At 36.4% G+C, this 17,968-nt stretch overlaps 1 protein-coding gene and 1 long non-coding RNA gene across 2 annotated transcripts; one reads left to right on the top strand and one right to left on the bottom strand.

The window, feature by feature from the left end:
* Positions 1-5,807: 5,807 nt before the first annotated feature.
* Positions 5,808-17,723, bottom strand: LOC128676253 (pancreatic lipase-related protein 2-like). Its single transcript, XM_053756270.1, has 7 exons — positions 16,875-17,723; positions 14,898-15,064; positions 9,662-9,785; positions 8,433-8,678; positions 7,757-7,939; positions 7,150-7,309; positions 5,808-6,675 (listed from the first exon to the last, which is right to left on the bottom strand). Exons 1-7 carry the CDS (start codon positions 16,927-16,929, stop codon positions 6,465-6,467), a joined length of 1,146 nt encoding a protein of 381 aa, XP_053612245.1. The 5' UTR covers positions 16,930-17,723; the 3' UTR covers positions 5,808-6,464.
* On the top strand, positions 13,170-14,272 carry LOC128676262 (uncharacterized). The gene is made up of 2 exons (XR_008405396.1): positions 13,170-13,299; positions 13,819-14,272. It is a non-coding gene; the product is annotated as an uncharacterized LOC128676262 (long non-coding RNA).
* Positions 17,724-17,968: the final 245 nt, after the last annotated feature.

The raw sequence follows: 17,968 nt of genomic DNA, 5'->3' as shown, positions 1-17,968 counted from the left end.
TATCGAATAGTCAAACTATCGATTACTCATAATGAGTACTATCGAATTATCGATTGTATTTAATAGTACTAGTCTGTCTATATTTGAAGTTCAGTGTACTAAGTTTAATTGATATCAAAGACTCGGGTCTATGGTTTCTTTTAGCTGGAAATAAATAAAACTATTACGTCGAAGCCATGAAAATTATCCCGTTGACTTTTTCAAACTGGCCAAGAACTTGGAATAGTACTCTACCAATTCTGTGGCCAAAAATTACAATGCGAATAAAGGAAAAGAAAGAACCGAAATCCATAAATATGTCTTACCTAACAAAAAAGAAAATTTTATGGAACCCTCAGTTCAACTCGCACTTGACCGTTTTCATTAGTTGTGGGTTTTCCACGTGCAACACAACGCCTTTAGGGAGTGTTGTTATTTTCAATTTTATATATGTTTTGTGGTGCAAAAGTTTTACCAGCAGATTACTTGATATTTGTAAAATATAATAAAAATACAGTGAAAGGTTTCAATCAACTGAAAAGTCTTTTTTTATTGTTAGAAGTACAGGCACAGATAATAAATGTAATACAACTATTACCTTGTATACAGTATAGATGGCGCTAGTGATTATACTAAGTACTAAGGCTACATATTATTTTGTTATTGTACATTTAACAGCCTGACCTAACAAAATAATCTAAATTCCAAAAACAAACAAAAAATACTAAACTTCAGACATGCCAATTAATTTTAAAAATTTATAATGTTTATCGGCTCCCAAACTTTTCGTAAATACATCTGCCGGCATATCGAAAGTTGAAACATACTTAATTTCTATTTTATTGGATGAAACACAATCTCTTACAAAATGGTGCCTTATATCTATGTGCTTGGTGCGCTTATTATGAAATAAAGGATTTGTTGCCAGCTTAATAGAGCTTTGATTGTCACTATTTATACAAAGTGGCACATTTTCATTTATAACAATAAGTTCACTTAATACATTCTTTAGATAAATTGCTTCTTTGCATGACTCAGAAAGAGCCATGTACTCCGCTTCTGTACTAGAGAGAGCCACAGTTTTTTGCTTTTTAGCCTCATAAGAAACCACAGATCCAGACATCAAAAAACAAAAACCTGTGTATGACCGTCTATCCAAGGTACAGGATGCCCAATCTGCATCTACAAAACCATGAATGTTACAATTAGTCTTTCGATATACCAAACCATAACATTTTGTTTTCTTAAGATACTTCAACAAGCGTTTCAGATGTTTCCAATGAATATCATTAAAGCAATTATTATATTGACTAAGAAAACTTACACTATAACAAATATCTGGCCTAGTAAGCACAGAGAGGTACATTAAACTTCCTAATAATTCCTGATACGGATAATTTTTATTAAGGTTGTTGTTTACATCTTTTTCCAATTTTAAATTAATCTCCATTGGTGTATCTGAATGTGAACAATCTACCATATTAAATCTTTTCAGAATAGTATCAATATATAGCTTTTGGTCTATGGTAATTTTATCTTTACAAACATTTACATGCATCCCTAGACACTGTTTGAGCTGACCCAAATCTTTTATTCTAAATTTTGTTACTAATACATTTTTCAACTCTTCATAGGCATTTTGACAATTATAAAAAACAAAAAAATCATCCACAAACAATGCAATGTAAATCTTTATATTATTATTACACTTTACAAAAAGACATGGCTCATAGTTGGATTTTTTAAATTTTAATTTTAATAAACAGTCTTCTACACGAGAATACCAGGCCCTAGCCGACTGCTTAAGGCCATAGATAGCCCTCTTTAACCTTAACACTTTATTAATACAATTTTCAAAATTAGAACACTCTGGTATTTCCATATATACTATTTCATGGAGAAACCCATTGAGGAATGCAGTGGGCACATCAAGATGGTTCATTTTTAATCCTAATTCAACACTTAAAGCTAAAAGTAATCTGAAAGTAGAATATTTCAAAACTGGTGAAAAAAGTCTCATTAAAATCTACACCCTTCACCTGGGTAAAGCCCTTTGCTACAAGTCTGGCCCTAAAACGCACTACACCTTCACTATTATATTTTTTTTTCAGCACCCACTTATTTTTAACAATTGTGCCTTCTTCCGGTCTTTCAACTAATTCCCATGAATCACTATCACTAAATGATTTAAGTTCCTCTGTTATTGCACGCTGCCACTGATCTTTTTCAGATCCAGTCATTGCATCACTTAGAGTAATCAGATCACTTGAGATTTCAGTACACATGTTAGCAACTTGATAGAAATCAGGTTTACGTCTCACACGTTTATCAGGTAAATTCGTGTCACCGCCTTGGCTTGATGAGATGTTATTTTCTTCTGGTGACAAAGTGTCAAGAAAACTTTCATCTGTGTCACTAGACTCTTCAGGAATATATGTGCTATCATTTTGATCTTCATCTTCTGAACTGCTCACAGGAACAGTTGATTTATCAGGTTGTTTATCATCTTCAACAATGACAGACGTTATACTGTCATTAATATCTTCCATTATAACCACATCTCTGGCTACAGAAACTTCTCGTGAAACAGGGTTATATAAACGATAGCCCTTGATATATTCAGAATATCCAACTAGGAACATCTTCTTTGCTTTCTTGTCCCATTTTTTCCTTTTTTCTTTCGGAATATGGACCATCACTGGGCTGCCAAAGATCCGCAGATGACTCAAATTTGGCTTTCTGCCCGTCCATATTTCATACGGAGTAGTGTTCTTGTCCAAGCCTGATGTTGGTGATCTATTTTTAATATAAACAGCTGTGTTTACAGCTTCTGCCCAAAGGAATTTTTCAAATTGAGCCTCATACAGTAGGCATCGTGCCTTCTCAACTATAGACCTATTATTTCTTTCACAGAGACCATTTTGTTCCGGTGTATAACTGTTTGTCTTTTGATGGAGTATACCACATTGCTTTAAATAGTTTGTCATTTCCACTGAGCAAAACTCGCCCCCATTATCTGATCTTAATATTTTTATTTTCTTTGATTGCTGATTTTCAACAATTTCTCTATATTGTTTGAAATACATAAATGTTTCTCTCTTAGATCGAAGAAAGTATACAGTGCACATTCTACTGAAATCGTCTACAAATAATAAGTAGTATCTAGCCTTCCCAAGAGACATATTCTCCATTGGCCCACACAGATCTGTGTGGATCAGCTCTAGAATCTGCTGACTCCTATTTGTGCTTTCAGGGAATGGCAATCTTGTTTGCTTTCCCTCACAACAAACTATGCAACTGGCCTTACTAGTATCACATCTTCCATCAAAACTCACACCTTCAGCTCCTCCATTTTTCAATTTATTCAAATCATTAGCATTTATATGAGCTAATCTTCTATGCCAAGTAGTACCTGAGACTTTTACTGCAGCTACTAAGAGATTTTCTGATTTCACAACATTCAGTCTGTATACACCATTTTCTAGTTTTGCCACACCAATACAATCATTCTGTGAGTTGTAAATTAAGCATCCACGCTGGTTAAACGTTATTCTGTTGCCACTAGCAATTATTCTACTCACTGATAGTAAATTCGTGGTAGCGTTTGGTACACACAAAACATTGTTTACATCAATTGTATACTCTTTATTTCCTACACGAGTGGTAAGCTGCAAGTCTCCAGAGCATAAAACTTGCACAATCGTTTTATTTGCAACAATTATCTCCTTAGTCTTCGGTTGAAAACAAGTATTTGACAATAAGTTCACGTTCGATACAATATGTGTGCTTGCGCCGGAATCTAAGTGCCAGTCAGACTGACTGAACTCATTTGTGAGAAAAACTGCACTAAATGCATTTGTTTTCATTTTATCTGCACCCGGACATTGGTTTTTAAAATGTCCAATCTGTTTGCATTTGTAGCAACGAATTATTTTCCGCGTCATGTTGTTTCCACTGACATTGACAGATGACGTTCCATTGTGCGCATTATGTTGATGAGCTTGATTTTTGGTATTACCAACATAACGACCTTGTCTGTGATCCTTGTGAAAATTTTTGGCGGCAAATGCACTTTCCGACTTAACCTCAATATCTGCACTCATGTCTAATAACTTTGTCTTGATGGCATCCGCAGTTATGTTAATGCCCGAATGTTCGATTGCCATAAGCATAGGTCCGAATTTTTCTGGTAAACCGGCCAACATAAGTGATCCAATCCATTGGTCATTTATTTCAAAGCCTGTTCCGTTCAATTTTTGAGCAGTTTCGATGATTTGACTAACGTAACTCGTCATTGACTCGCAGTTTTCAAGGCGTATACTTATAAGGTTCCTCAGCAAACTAATTTTTCGAGAATATCCCGAATCATCGAACATGTTCTTTAGGGTCTTCCACAAGTCGAAAGTTGTAGCTGCTTGTTTAATATGCACATAAAGAGACGCGTCAATTGTCAATATAAGTTTTGCTTTTGCCTTTAAATCATTCTTTTTTTCATCCCCTGTAGCAGTTGATAACAAAGGGGTTTTTATGCTATCCGCCATTCCCTCCAACACGAGTACGTTTTCTGCGGCGAAACACCAGTCGTCATAGTTTTCACGTCCCTTCAATTTCGGAACATTAACTAAATAGTTTGTAGACATTATAACTGAACACACTGAACTTATTTCTCACTAATACTATTTATTTTAAGGCTCTGGGCCCATAACCTAATAAAAATACAGTGAAAGGTTTCAATCAACTGAAAAGTCTTTTTTTATTGTTAGAAGTACAGGCACAGATAATAAATGTAATACAACTATTACCTTGTATACAGTATAGATGGCGCTAGTGATTATACTAAGTACTAAGGCTACATATTATTTTGTTATTGTACATTTAACAAAATATTGATGAAATTTGTTAGTATTCTGTAAAATATAAGCCATTTGACACAAAAAATTTTTTTATTTTATTTATCCGTAAATCCGTCGTATCTATGTAGCTCGAGTTCCGTAAGGAATTTATTTCTAGCTTGTTAGCTCTCATAAAAAAAACTAAAAGTAGTATTTGAAAGCGTATATTTCAGTAAAAGATTAGATAAATATAATTATATAAAATCTATTCCACAATGCATCATCAAGTAACGCGTTTTTCAAATAAACAAGTATTTGAAAAACGCATTACTTGATGATGCATTGTTGAATAGATTTTATGTTTGTCCGCACTACATATACATTTTGATATAAACCTTATCTTAACCTCTCGTGTTATCAAAAATAAAAACAATATTAAGACAAAATCAGTTTCTGTTTTTCTAATGCTCAGAGTTACAACGTACAAATTAAATACCTATGTAAAATATTGTCAATGATTTTATAAATTTTTCTTGGGTTCAAGTTGTTGATAGTTGATTTCATATAGTTTCTTATTCAAGCATAATACGCATCTATCTTATTAATAAGTATACAAAATGCAGTGTAGAAATATTAATTCGCGAGAATTAAAATATTTAAAGTAAATTACAGTACATCATATCGTAGATAAATCATTAAACAATTATTCAGTTTTGTTCAGAGAAACATAAAATACTTATATTTATAGTGTTGATCGCAAGTTGATCCACAAATGCGAGGCGAGCAACGTCAGTCAATGGTATAACTAAGTATATCTAAGTACTTAATGATAACTGGCTTTTGTTGCATCTTACACGACACATCTCTATCAAGTATTTTAAGGGATTTTGAAGCGCTTTTTCTCCATTTGTACTTTGGAGTCAGGGGTATGAGTTTTATCACAACGGTTTTTCGATCGATTACAGCAGTGCGACACGTCATCAGAAGGTTTCAGAAGGTTTAAAAAAAGAAAAATATCTTGTTGCTTGGGTGCATTTTCGAATCCAAGAATGCGAATACTTGTATGAATGCGAATATTTTGTTCTCATAGAGGAAGACCATTATTAAATTGAAAGTCTTGTTCGCTGCTTAAATTAATGTAAAAAAGTGTTTATAATATGGGACATACGCATGTGTGTATCTCACATATTTTTCACCAAAAAACGCGAGCTATGTCGTGCAAGCGTGTTTACTAAAGCCCAATTTTCAAACGATACTAGCGACATCAGTTTCGTTCGTCAAAAATTTCACATGTAAACGTAAGTTTACATTTCATTAAGTAGGTACACAACTATAGATTAATATTTATAAATTGTATTTTTTGTTATATTAATATTCGTTTGCCGTGCGTTACACTTTAAAGATTTAAATTGTAATGCCCAACATGGTTTACTTTTATTGTACATGTAGTAATTAAAGTGACGAAGATATCAAATTGCCTTTATCTATTGTGTATACACAATAGATAAAGACAATTTCATATCTTGAAAATAAATATTTGAATTGAATTAAATTTTACAATGTATGCATTGAACTTACGACGAATTTGATGTTTACACGAGACATTTTTGACGAAACATACTTGAAACTATCTTGACGCAATAGAAATGAGCCTCAATCCTCTGGCAGCGCGTTGTCGTCGCCGGGCTTGAGGCGGCGCGCGCGCAGGCGCACGAGCGGGCGCGGGCGCTTGCGCTGCGGCTCAGTGCTGGCCGCCGCCGCGTATTGATCGTCCAGGCAGCAGCGCCGGTCGCCTTCGGGCAAGTTGGACGTGTGCGGACAGAACGGGGTCGTGAAGTCCTCCACGCAGTATGCACCATGTGCTCTGAAATTTGAAAAATGTTATATTTAATATACAGAGGCTAAAAAAGGTGACAATTTGGCATGTTGCCATAGACATTCAGCCGAAAAAGGCGCAGAAAACTAACTTAAATTCTCGAGATAATAAAGAATAAAAAAGACCCCAGCCCAATCTAATAATACATCGATCATTGTTGCTGAAGGAAAGTATCGTGAGGAAATCTGTAAGTGTATGTTTGTTGTTGTTATGATGCTCGTTGTGTCAAATGTTTTAGTTAAGTAAATTAGTAAGCCCTTTAGCTTTGTCTTGGAGGACCACTCATGCTTCCTGAAAGAGCTGGGATGCCTCGACTAAGCAACAGCGCAGACGGCAGCGGAAAAACAGTCCTTGAGGGAAGTAAGAAGTAAGGGCCACCCCGTGGGACCACCAGAATAAGCTCTCTGCTTGGTAGCCGTTGACAGATGTCAGTAGTGTCAGTGTCACTGGGCTGTCACTCACGTCATGGGCGCAGGCTGCCCCAGCAGCACGGGCAGCACGGCGGCGCGCGAGGGCGGCACACGCACGGAGCAGCGCCGCCCGCACGGCGTCGCCGACCGCGCGCGGAACAGGCTCTCCGCCTGGTAGCAGATGGACCAGATGTGGCTGCATAGGGCTTCGTCTGCGAGGAAAAAATATTGTCTATTAAAACCAAATGATGTGGCGTCATAAGAAAGGCCGTTCAGTTGCTGTTGCTTTACTAGTTAGCTAGTAAGGTGGAACATCTGGTCTGATTGTGATGCACAGTTACGTTAACCTCTGTACAAAACAGTATAATTATATGGACTTCCTTACGTGGTCACGGCCTTAAGCTCGTGTCGGTTTACTACATCGATATATCCTCAGTCTTATACTGATCTCTGTAATCTATCTGGTAATTGATATAGAAAATATTTCCAATACTTGTGTTAAACGCACTGCTATACACAATCGAAATAATGATGATATCTGTAATATTTAATTAGCAGTTTACTTCATAATTAAAAGTTTGGGCGCCAAACGTAACGACGACGCTATTGAGGTATATAGACCTAATTATTATAGTACTGTCAAATAAAAATAAAATTACTGGGTGTATCCTCGCAATAAGGCTGGCTGCGGCCTCCGTTGAGGCAGAAGTCGGCGTGTCCGAGTCGCGAGGCCTCTCCATACCGTCCGGCGTTGGTGTGTAACACGTGCACTGCACGCGCGTCGCCCGGGTCTAAGCGGAGCGCCGGGGCGGAGCGAATCAGAGGGCGCGCCGGATCCAAACCTGGAATATAACTGCTTATAATATGTGCTGTTCCCAAAAAGTCGTGTGCAAAACATATATATAGTATTGGATGGGTTTGCACCCGACTGTATAGTAAGAATCTATGCAAATACCCCAATACTTAAACTCATCTCTGGTGCTGTATGAATGTAGTAGAATACGTATTAATATATGGATTTAACGGAGAGTTCAGCCGTTTGTAAACCATCGGCTCTTATAGTTGCGTGCGCACACGAACGGGAAAATCCTTATTCTTCCTTTAAATGTCGTAAGAGGTGACTAAGGGCCTTGGTAGCTGATAGGGAATAACAACATTCTGAAGGAGCGTTGACTTTGGGTAGCCTATACATACTATATAAGCTTTCAATACAAATAATTATAAGTTTATTTTTTTACGCTGACTTCGGGCTTAGCGGCTTTACTGCCTTGAATGCGATCGATAAAGATAAGACAGAATAGGAAGCTGGAAACAAGAGACGTTTGATAATCTTACCAATGATCCTGTTCAGCCTAAACGAGAGGAAGTTAGCCATGATGCCGCACAGATGCGCACCCAGCGAGTGCCCCACGCAGGTGAGGCGGTCGGGGCGGAGCCCGGCCCTTCTCAGGGACCCTAGAGCTTCGGCCGCACATCGGGCTACGGGCCGCAGGTTGTGGACAGCCGCTACGTAGCACGGAGGCTGGCACAGGGCGCCCCAGTCCAACATGAACACGTTATAGCCGCCTCGACGCAAGTATGCTGCAAGGATAAGGTAAAAATATATAAAGAAAAAGTACCTACTTAATTTTTTGCACCTAAATATCAATCTCTGCACGACTAAATAGTAGACTGTTAGATACCTATCTTATTTGTGTTACTATTATCACATAAATATCTAATAATAGGTAGTTCGCCAAATTTGACGTTTTTAATTATACATTGCTGGTGTTTCCTTGCGTAATAGGTAAATAAAAGCTCATACAAACAACCCAATGTACGTTCATCCGCGTCAGCACATGAGTTCGTATAGAGCCTAAAGTAAAAAGTATGATGAGTAGGTAGATATAGAATAAGATTGTACTACAATACTGAGTCGATCCGTATACGGAAACTAAGACTCAATGAAGTCGTTGACCTACGGCTCCGCATCGCAGAGAAAGCAAAGTGCAAGCATACACAGCGCACGTGTTGGGTGCAAGTGCAGCATGCTAGTCTGCCCTGCAATTTGCAGGATCACACGCTACCTGCAACCACTTTCACTTTGACAAGATTTTATGGGCGTATGCTACTTATAACTTTCACAGGGAAAACTCGTAGAAAATAGACGTAAGGTATTTTAATATTTTTCTTCATTTAATGTATTTCATAAATGTTGTAGCGCTAACCACACCACATCTCCGAAAACCAGACGAACCCCCAGAGGTCATGATCATGACCTGTAGGGTCAATTTAATGAGCAAATTTCGATGATGAAACAGAATTGGTCTCAAAAGAAATCTATATACCAATAGACATGTCAAATACAAAATGTGTTGTTCGACCTTTATATGGAAAGACGAATTTTTCCATCCGGCCACATTGGCAACAAAGATCCATCATAAGTAAGTACTTATTGTGCGAAGAAAAAGTATTGTGCAGTGTTCAATAACTTACCCTGTATTACTGGAAGTATTGTATAATATGTGCCTGTATACATACGAATTAACGAACTTCTAGCGATTTACAAGAGTTGCGGAACTAACCATCTCTCAGCACGGTGATAGGCAGAGTGTCGTCTCCACCCGCATACCCATGGATGAGCAGGATGGTCTCGTGTGTGGGCTCCCACCCGCTCTGTCGCAGCCAATCCTCGCTTGATAAGTCTACCTGAAAGGAAAAGGAAGAACAGCTTCATCAAAATGTGATTCATTCATATCGAGTGTGTTATTGCTAACACGCTGGTGTAAGATTTATTATGCATGATGGACGTATGGACAGACCAACGGTAAGGGGCCAATTTAGAAAAATATTAAACAAGCACAATTTTAATCCTGCATTTAAAGTTAATTTATCAAAAAATTTCAGCCCAAACCATAGATAAAATAATAATATATAAAAAGCCCAACGCATCAATCGATCAAACTTTTTGATTGTGAATTTGCATGAAACCTGAACACAGATTGACTGTTGGGTCACTAGTTTGTATAGTATGCGACTTCTGTCGCTAGATGGCAATATTCGTTAGTCATGTCAGATGCCTTTAGACGACTTGAATAAAATCTGACACCAGTAACGTGTGAAATAACACACTCGTTTAGAAAGAAAGATGACGAAAAACATTAAAAGTCAAGTGGTCATTAATCCACATTGTCGATAAAAACCTTAATTAAAATAATAATTGCGACATTCAGTAATTTCTATCTTCAATATCACGAAGTAAACAGTTTTTCTACGCTTACGCAAGTTCCCATAAATCAAGGCAAAGCAATTTCTATAGTGCAATCTGTTCCGTTTAGTGACGGGCACACCGTTATTATTTGTTACATTAGACGTGTCTTCTGTTGCATCGCTTTGCACTATGGGGTGTTTCGCAGAGCGTTTCGACGTTTTCGCTGCGGTCGCGCTATCATTACAATTTTCAAATTAACAAAGACAAGAATGAGTTTCACTATATGACTTTATATGAATTACTCTGTACTGTAGTAATGTCAATTTTATGAATGATTTTGGAAATGATTCCTTCGTCAAGAAAATTGACGTCGTTGGTCGAAACGCTCTGTGAACCACCCTATGTTGACAGTGACACTACCTAATGGTAGTTAGGATATGTGATGGCTACGATGTTCTAGAAATACCTAACTATTATCTAAAAGCTCGCTGAAGTAGGTACAATTGTTCATTATCTAACAATCAACCTTTGGGTATGTAAACATATTGCTCGGGGCTTACTATAATCACTGATCATATTGATCCCATTTAGGTTGAACTGGGGGTTTACCATCATCTCTTAACGCGATCCACTTTACGACCTAAACTGAACTGAATCGCAAATTCTTACCATCGACTTGATTTTTAGTATGAATGCGATTCATTTTAGGTGCCTAAATTGAACTGAGTTGCATTGGAATCGTTCTGTAAAAGTTGATGGTAGGCCTGCAGCATCCGAAAATCGTACCATCAAGTTAATTTTAATACGAATGCGATTCATTTCAGGTTCCTATAATGAATTAAATCTTTCCGTAAAATTTGATGGTTGGCCTACAGCAATAGACTGAATTAATGATGATAAAACTACGTACGTAGGTTAAAAATATCTAAATTTGTCTTCTAATACCAGCTGAAGTCTCTGCCTAGAAATATACACCTATCTTATCAGTAATTCGGTTTCGTCTTTTCTGTTTTTATTTTTCTGTATTCTCTTTCATTCCTTTGCCCTCACTTATTATAGCAAACGAAATATGAATTTAGGACTTTTAGAAGTCTAATAATGTTACTTGTAGGTCATAAACAATGGGCTATAGTTAAAAGGTTCGTCGCGTTCGAGCTCCTGACGAGGACGGCTAGCGGTATATCGGACGCATTCCACCGGTCATCGGTAACATACAGACATACAGAAGCAGACGAGTCGTCATTGTCAACGACGAAAGTGAAAGAGCGCACAAATAACTTTACACACTTAACGTAATGGTCACCATGTCCGTTCGCTATATTTGAAGGTTCTGAGTTCGATTCTCAGCGCGAAATTTTACGTGGTTAAATTTCCATTGGAGCAGTTATTTTTCTGAGATGAAAGGTATGGCCTTCTCCGTATTAAAAAAAAAGCTACATGTATGTATGTTCTACGACTATTGTCTAAACGTAATAAATACAAAAAAATATCCTTTTTTAGGGTTCCGTACTTCAAAACCTTATAGGATCTCTTCGTTGTCCGTCTGTCTGTCCGTCTGTTAAGACTCTTTTTCTCAGGAACGCGTAAAGGTATCAAGTTGAAATTTATACCAAATACAATAATAAATAGTCTATGGTCTCTTTCAGCTGGGAAAAAATCAAACTTATGCGTGACAAAAAATGTGACCGTTTAAGTCGCATATTTTGCGATATTTTGCAATTTCACAAGGGAACTAAAACCTATAGGGTACTTCCCGTAGACCAAGAATCTTGAAATTTGGCAAAAAGTTGGGGCATAGGTACCGTACTGATATTGGAAAAAAGTTATATTTGTAATTTAAAAAAAAGTTATCTTCAAAATTTTTACGGAACCCTACGGTGCGCGAGTCTACTAGCATACTCTACTCGCACTTCACCGGTTTTTTAGTTTTAATATCATTTCTATAAAACGTTACCTCTATGTTCGATTCCGCTACATATCGCTACTACAAACTACATAGGACGCTACATAGAGTTAAGAAGTGATTAGAATCGCAAATCAGATTCTATTTTTTTATATGAAAAAAAAAAGCTACGAATCACGAAAAGTTGTAGAATAAAAGTTACTTGTTTTGATGTACCCAAGTAGTCTTTAGGAGGTTTTGCGTTTGATACCAGTAACCCTGAATATTAAGTATAGTATATACTTATATTGTGCTATTACGCTATAAAGGCGAAACACAAATATGTTAAATATCACCTGTTTAAACTTTTGAATGGAAAATTGAAATGCAAAACACGTACCTGACGATATTACATAGCTAGGATTGGTACCTCTATGAAAGAATATCGATACTCGATAAAAGGGTTTGACTTTAAAACAGGGAACTGGGTTCAGATTCTCACGCAATCGAAGTTCACTATATTAATTTACTGTTTCTGTATTTACGAACGGTACAAATTCATGTGGCATGTAAGTAGGTTAGGTTTGTTAGTTTTATAGTGACGAAATCAAGCGAGCGAGTGATACAAATTATATGCAATACAACCCTATATTAAAAACTCAAAAACAACCGTTCTGAGTACCTATGCAATGAAACTATGATCCTAACTAATATTATAAATGCAGAAGTAAGTTTATTTGTTTGTTACCTCTTTATACTCTGCTACCTACTCAACAAATCTTGAAACTTTGCAAACGGTAATTTTAAGTATGGAGAAGAACATAGGGAATTCTTACCGGGAAATAACTGTTCCCGTGGGAAATTAACGCGAGTGAAGCCGCGGACAAAAATTAGTATTTATATATTATATAAATATATATTTGTTACTTCACTGTACATCCCTAATAGTGTTATATATACTATATACACGGATATAAATGTTCATTATATCTATGAATTTGTAGATAATTACATACCTACTCGTTACAAATATCTAGGTATTAATTTAATTTTGCAGTACATACTGAAGGGAAGCAAAAATGAAATTTTTGTTTGTTGTGTTATTTTTAGTTCAATACTGTTTTATTCGTGTAAGTATATATTTTCTTTATACAAATTAATTGTTTTTGTGTCTCGAACTTGAGGTTACCCTAACACGTCAACACGACAAAATTGAGCAGATTTGGGGAAAGAAAAAAAAAAAGAAAGAAATCATCAACTAATGCTTTAATAATTGTAACATAAAATAGGACCTTGTGTTAATAATTGTATTTATTGTAATTTTCAACACAATTGTATTGTAACGAAATAAATGAATATGTATAAAAAAGAAACATAATAATGCATAGTAATATTTTACTTTGGGCTAGTACGAGTAATGCATTAACTACGATGGACGCATGTACTATACACACCAAACTCATAAATATTACTTACCACTAGGTATATACTAGCTTGTGCTCGCGACTCGCGTTTACATGGGAATTTCGGGAAACACCCCAGAAAGGAAACATTACGAAACTGACAGCTTTCTATGTCTTGTCTGTCAGTAAGCTACGGAATAATTTTATATCTATATTGATGTTTGATTTTATGTTAGATTCATATAGCATGTAGCCGGCTACTCTTTAAAACAATTTGCTGGCGTTCTGACCGGGAATCCTGACGACCTGCCTGCATCAAAAGATAATTTGGCTGTTATGACCGGTCTAAACCCAAGCGACACTCCAAAAGTTGATGAAGGATCCCCCAGGGCAAGTTTATCTGATCTTCCATATTTATGGAAAAAGCTTTCGAACGACCAGAAGAATGGAGTCCTCGCCGGACCAGGAGGTCAAGGCCCGTAATAACAAATGATTAAATACATTCGACCGCCTGTCCAGTTGCCCTGTCTGTATAATTCTTTATGCGCTAATAGGGGCGAATTCGCAATGTATTTGTTGTGCTGTTGACTGTATTCGAATCTATTTAAGGTCATTCTACGATGGTGTAAACAAAATATATTTTTAGTTTATTTATATGTATACTACTTCTTAACGGAAATTAAAAACGTGAGAGATTTAATTCATGTATTTTAATGGATTTTTAAATTTTTATACTCTATGCAAATGATTAATATAAAATCACAATTTAGCATTGCATTGCATACCGCCAAGATGTAAGCAAAACGACGACGTAGGTAAAAACTTGTTTACCCTGTGGTCCACTATGCATTGGTGATAGCGTCGTATATGCATAGAATTTGAGCAGTTTCATGTGCTGTCGTCTGTACTCGCGTGGGAAATGTAGCCGATACAATGGTTCACACAATACAAGTAACTGTGGTCGTAACATTCAACGATATTTTATTACTACAAGTGCTTTGTTAAGATGACAATAAGTTGTTCAATTCTACTAATATTATAAATGCGAAAATTTGTGAGTATGTATAATGTATGTGTGTATGTTTGTTACTCTTTCACGTAAAATCTACTGGGATTGTTATGACATTTGGTACATGTAAAACAAACAAAACATGTAAGTAAAACAAAAAACAAACAAACTAGACAAAAGTATGTTTTTATACTACCAAGCAGGTAAAAAGGTATGCGGCCCATCTGATGGTAAGTGGTCACCGCAGACTATAGATGTACCCATGCAGACGAACTTAGGTACCAAGTTCTATCTGTAAAATACTGTAGTTACTTACCACTTTCTTCTCAGGCTCAGCTGCCGTGTATAGATGCAGAAAGACGTCCGGATCAGGGCAAGGCTCTCTGTCTCGCTTCCACACGCAGTCTTCAAACGACACGTTTGTGAAGTTGTCATTATGCAAATACAATGCTTCCTTGATAGGATTCCGCTGGGCTAATGTATCTGTGGAAATAAATATAAAAAAATACATAATCACCTATTCACGGAATGCTAACATGGGAAGCCTTTTTTGTTAATTCGTGCAATTCTTTAACGTGTATTTGTTATTCACTTCTATCTAACTTCACATCGATGGCGTGTCAAAAGTTCAAAGCCAGTTCGATATAAATTAATGTGACTTTCTCAATGGTTAGTCAATGACCAGATGTATTATGTCGAGCTCCAAGTTCATTACAAAAAGAGCACTTCTATTAAGTAGTGGGAAAACTGTGACATTTTATGGATACACCATTTAATGAATATCTTATTACTATACATATTCAAGCCCCACCCAAATAAGACATACCTACCGGAGCGAAGTAGGGGCGGATGACTAGTGGAAAAAAATAGACAAAGGTGTGCTTATTTCAGTTTAGGTAGGTACTTAATTTCGACCGTTACGTCAGTAAATACAGTTCTCCAAGTCCTGACATTTCGAGAAATATCTATAGAATCTCTAACTAGGAAAGCTGACCTGTGCTACCTACCACATAACTACGTTACATAGAAAGTCTATTTGTGTTAAGCGTATTAAAACGCAATCAGTTATTGAAACGTAAAATACATAATAGTCGCCTGTGTTCACTTATTTTATGGCTATATTTACAGTCCAGAAATTAACCGGAAAATATGTCAATAACTACTAAACGAATTTCCATTCGGTTTTAGCCTAAGAACGCTATGATTCGTGCGTCACACAAACACGGATGAACTGCCGCAAAAAGAAGAAACAAAATGCTTAAAAATATCTAATTACTTATATAACAATTTTAACATAATCTTGGAATTTAACTTTAATTTATACAGGATTACTTGTTTGTATGACAACTCGGAAGTGAAATGTAAATTATATGTATTTGATTTATATAAATGAGCTGATTTCACAACTTATACTATAAATAATTCTAGTCACAAAACCATTTCTACGGCCGATGGAAAGTTAACCCGCTGGGTGCTGGGTGTTACTTTCGTTACATCATTTTGATACTAATTTAATTTATCAACTAGTTGTTCGCCGCGAACTTAGACCTGGCGAACACAATATTTTTTTTACAAAATCGTGAATATTTCAATAACTATACTTAACAGATTTTATTACCCCACGAACTTAAAAATTCTATTGACAGATCCTACATATATTTTAAATTTCATCAAAATCGAGCCAACGGTTCGAAAGTTATCGCGTTACAGACAGACAAACATACATACCTAAAATATATTTTTGCCCCAAGTTGATTTGAAGACCTCGCAAAAACATATCAGTTATTCCTCAGGAATCACACTATCTATTGGTGAAAACCGCATAAATCCGTGCAGTTTTTGACGTTATCTCGAAAAGACAGATACACGCAATATAGGTCTTTGTTCATAATATTATATGCAAACGATTTATAAACGTACCGACGTTTCATTCGGCTAATCATTTTTTGAGGATTAAATAAACGAATTTGCGCTTTTTTGGAAATTTTGGGATATTTTATAATAAAGATGCATGAATGCAAACAATACGCATTTATTTAATAACTTTTGATTCCAGAGGTTCCTATTCAAACAAATTATCATTTTTCTGATATAAAATAATTTTGTGACCTGTGACCTAAAATAATTTTGTGACCTGTGCCCGCTCACCGATAATATAAAAGTACCAGTGTAGATTAATAAATATAAATTTACGCGGGTTTCCCAACGCATATGTAAAAAAAAAATACATATTATGATTCTTGCGAAAATTGTCACGCGAGCCGAGTACAAGGGAGGTTTTGCAAGAACTTACCGAATGCGAACAGCAGCGCCAGCGCCGCCGGTATGTGCGCCCACGCACGCGCCATCTTTGATCGCCGCAGTGCTACTGTCGAGGAAGGACTAATGTGGACAGGAGGGGAAATGGCTACGCGAAGGCAGTAATCACGTCACAGTGATCTATTGCAAGTGACGCAGGTTAAAGTAGTGCTACGTGTGGATAGTACGGGAATTTGTTACATGTTGTTAAATATGGTATTGTAGTAGTGACTTCGATACGTTTCATTCACTGTCCAAATATCCTAACTTTATATTATAAATGCGAAAGAAAGTTTGTTTGTTTGCTACCTCTTCACGCTCTATCTAATACTCAACCAATCTTCTTGAAATTTTGCATACATGTAGTTTAATAAATAAATAAATAAATATACAAATCGCACAGATTGAGCTCGCCCCAAAGTAAGTTCGAGACTTGTGTTATGGGATACTAACTCAACGATACTATATTTTGTAACAAATACATATATAGATAAACATCCAAGACCGGATCAATCACAAAAAGATTATTTTCCATCATGAGCCGACCGGGGATCGAACCCGGGACCTCTCGGTTCAGTGGCAAGAACTTTACCACTGCGCCACCGAGGTCGTCAGTTTGAATTATGGAGAAGGACATATATGGTACCTTTACATCCCGGAAGCCACGGGCTAAAGCTAGTTCAAAGTACAACTTCCAAAAAAACAGTGTAATAATAGATAATTTCGATTTTTCACAATTCATCAGTCAATTTGAATGGGAGACCAAATATTATGTAATGTTTTTACTTCGACTCCTTTGGATACCGACAGAGTTTTATTCATCATTATCTGCTCACATTGACTGAATAAAAGCGGCGTTCCCACGAGCAGCAATATGTGGTAACGTTAAAACTTCCCCAACCACGGCATAATATATTTAGATTATACTTTTTTTTTTAATATTAAAAACGCATTGTAAAACTAACCACATATTGCTGCTCGTGGGAACGCCGCTTCTATTCAGTATCAGGGTTTAGAGTTTAATTTCCTACGATAAAAGGGAATTTTTAGTCACGCCGTGTCTAATTGAAAACACTTTTTCATCCGAGG

Source organism: Plodia interpunctella, chromosome 16, assembly GCF_027563975.2.
Source record: "Plodia interpunctella isolate USDA-ARS_2022_Savannah chromosome 16, ilPloInte3.2, whole genome shotgun sequence".
Taxonomy (NCBI): domain Eukaryota; kingdom Metazoa; phylum Arthropoda; class Insecta; order Lepidoptera; family Pyralidae; genus Plodia; species Plodia interpunctella.
Note: the sequence above shows the minus strand (reverse complement) of the source record. Positions and strands in the feature narration are given on the sequence as shown.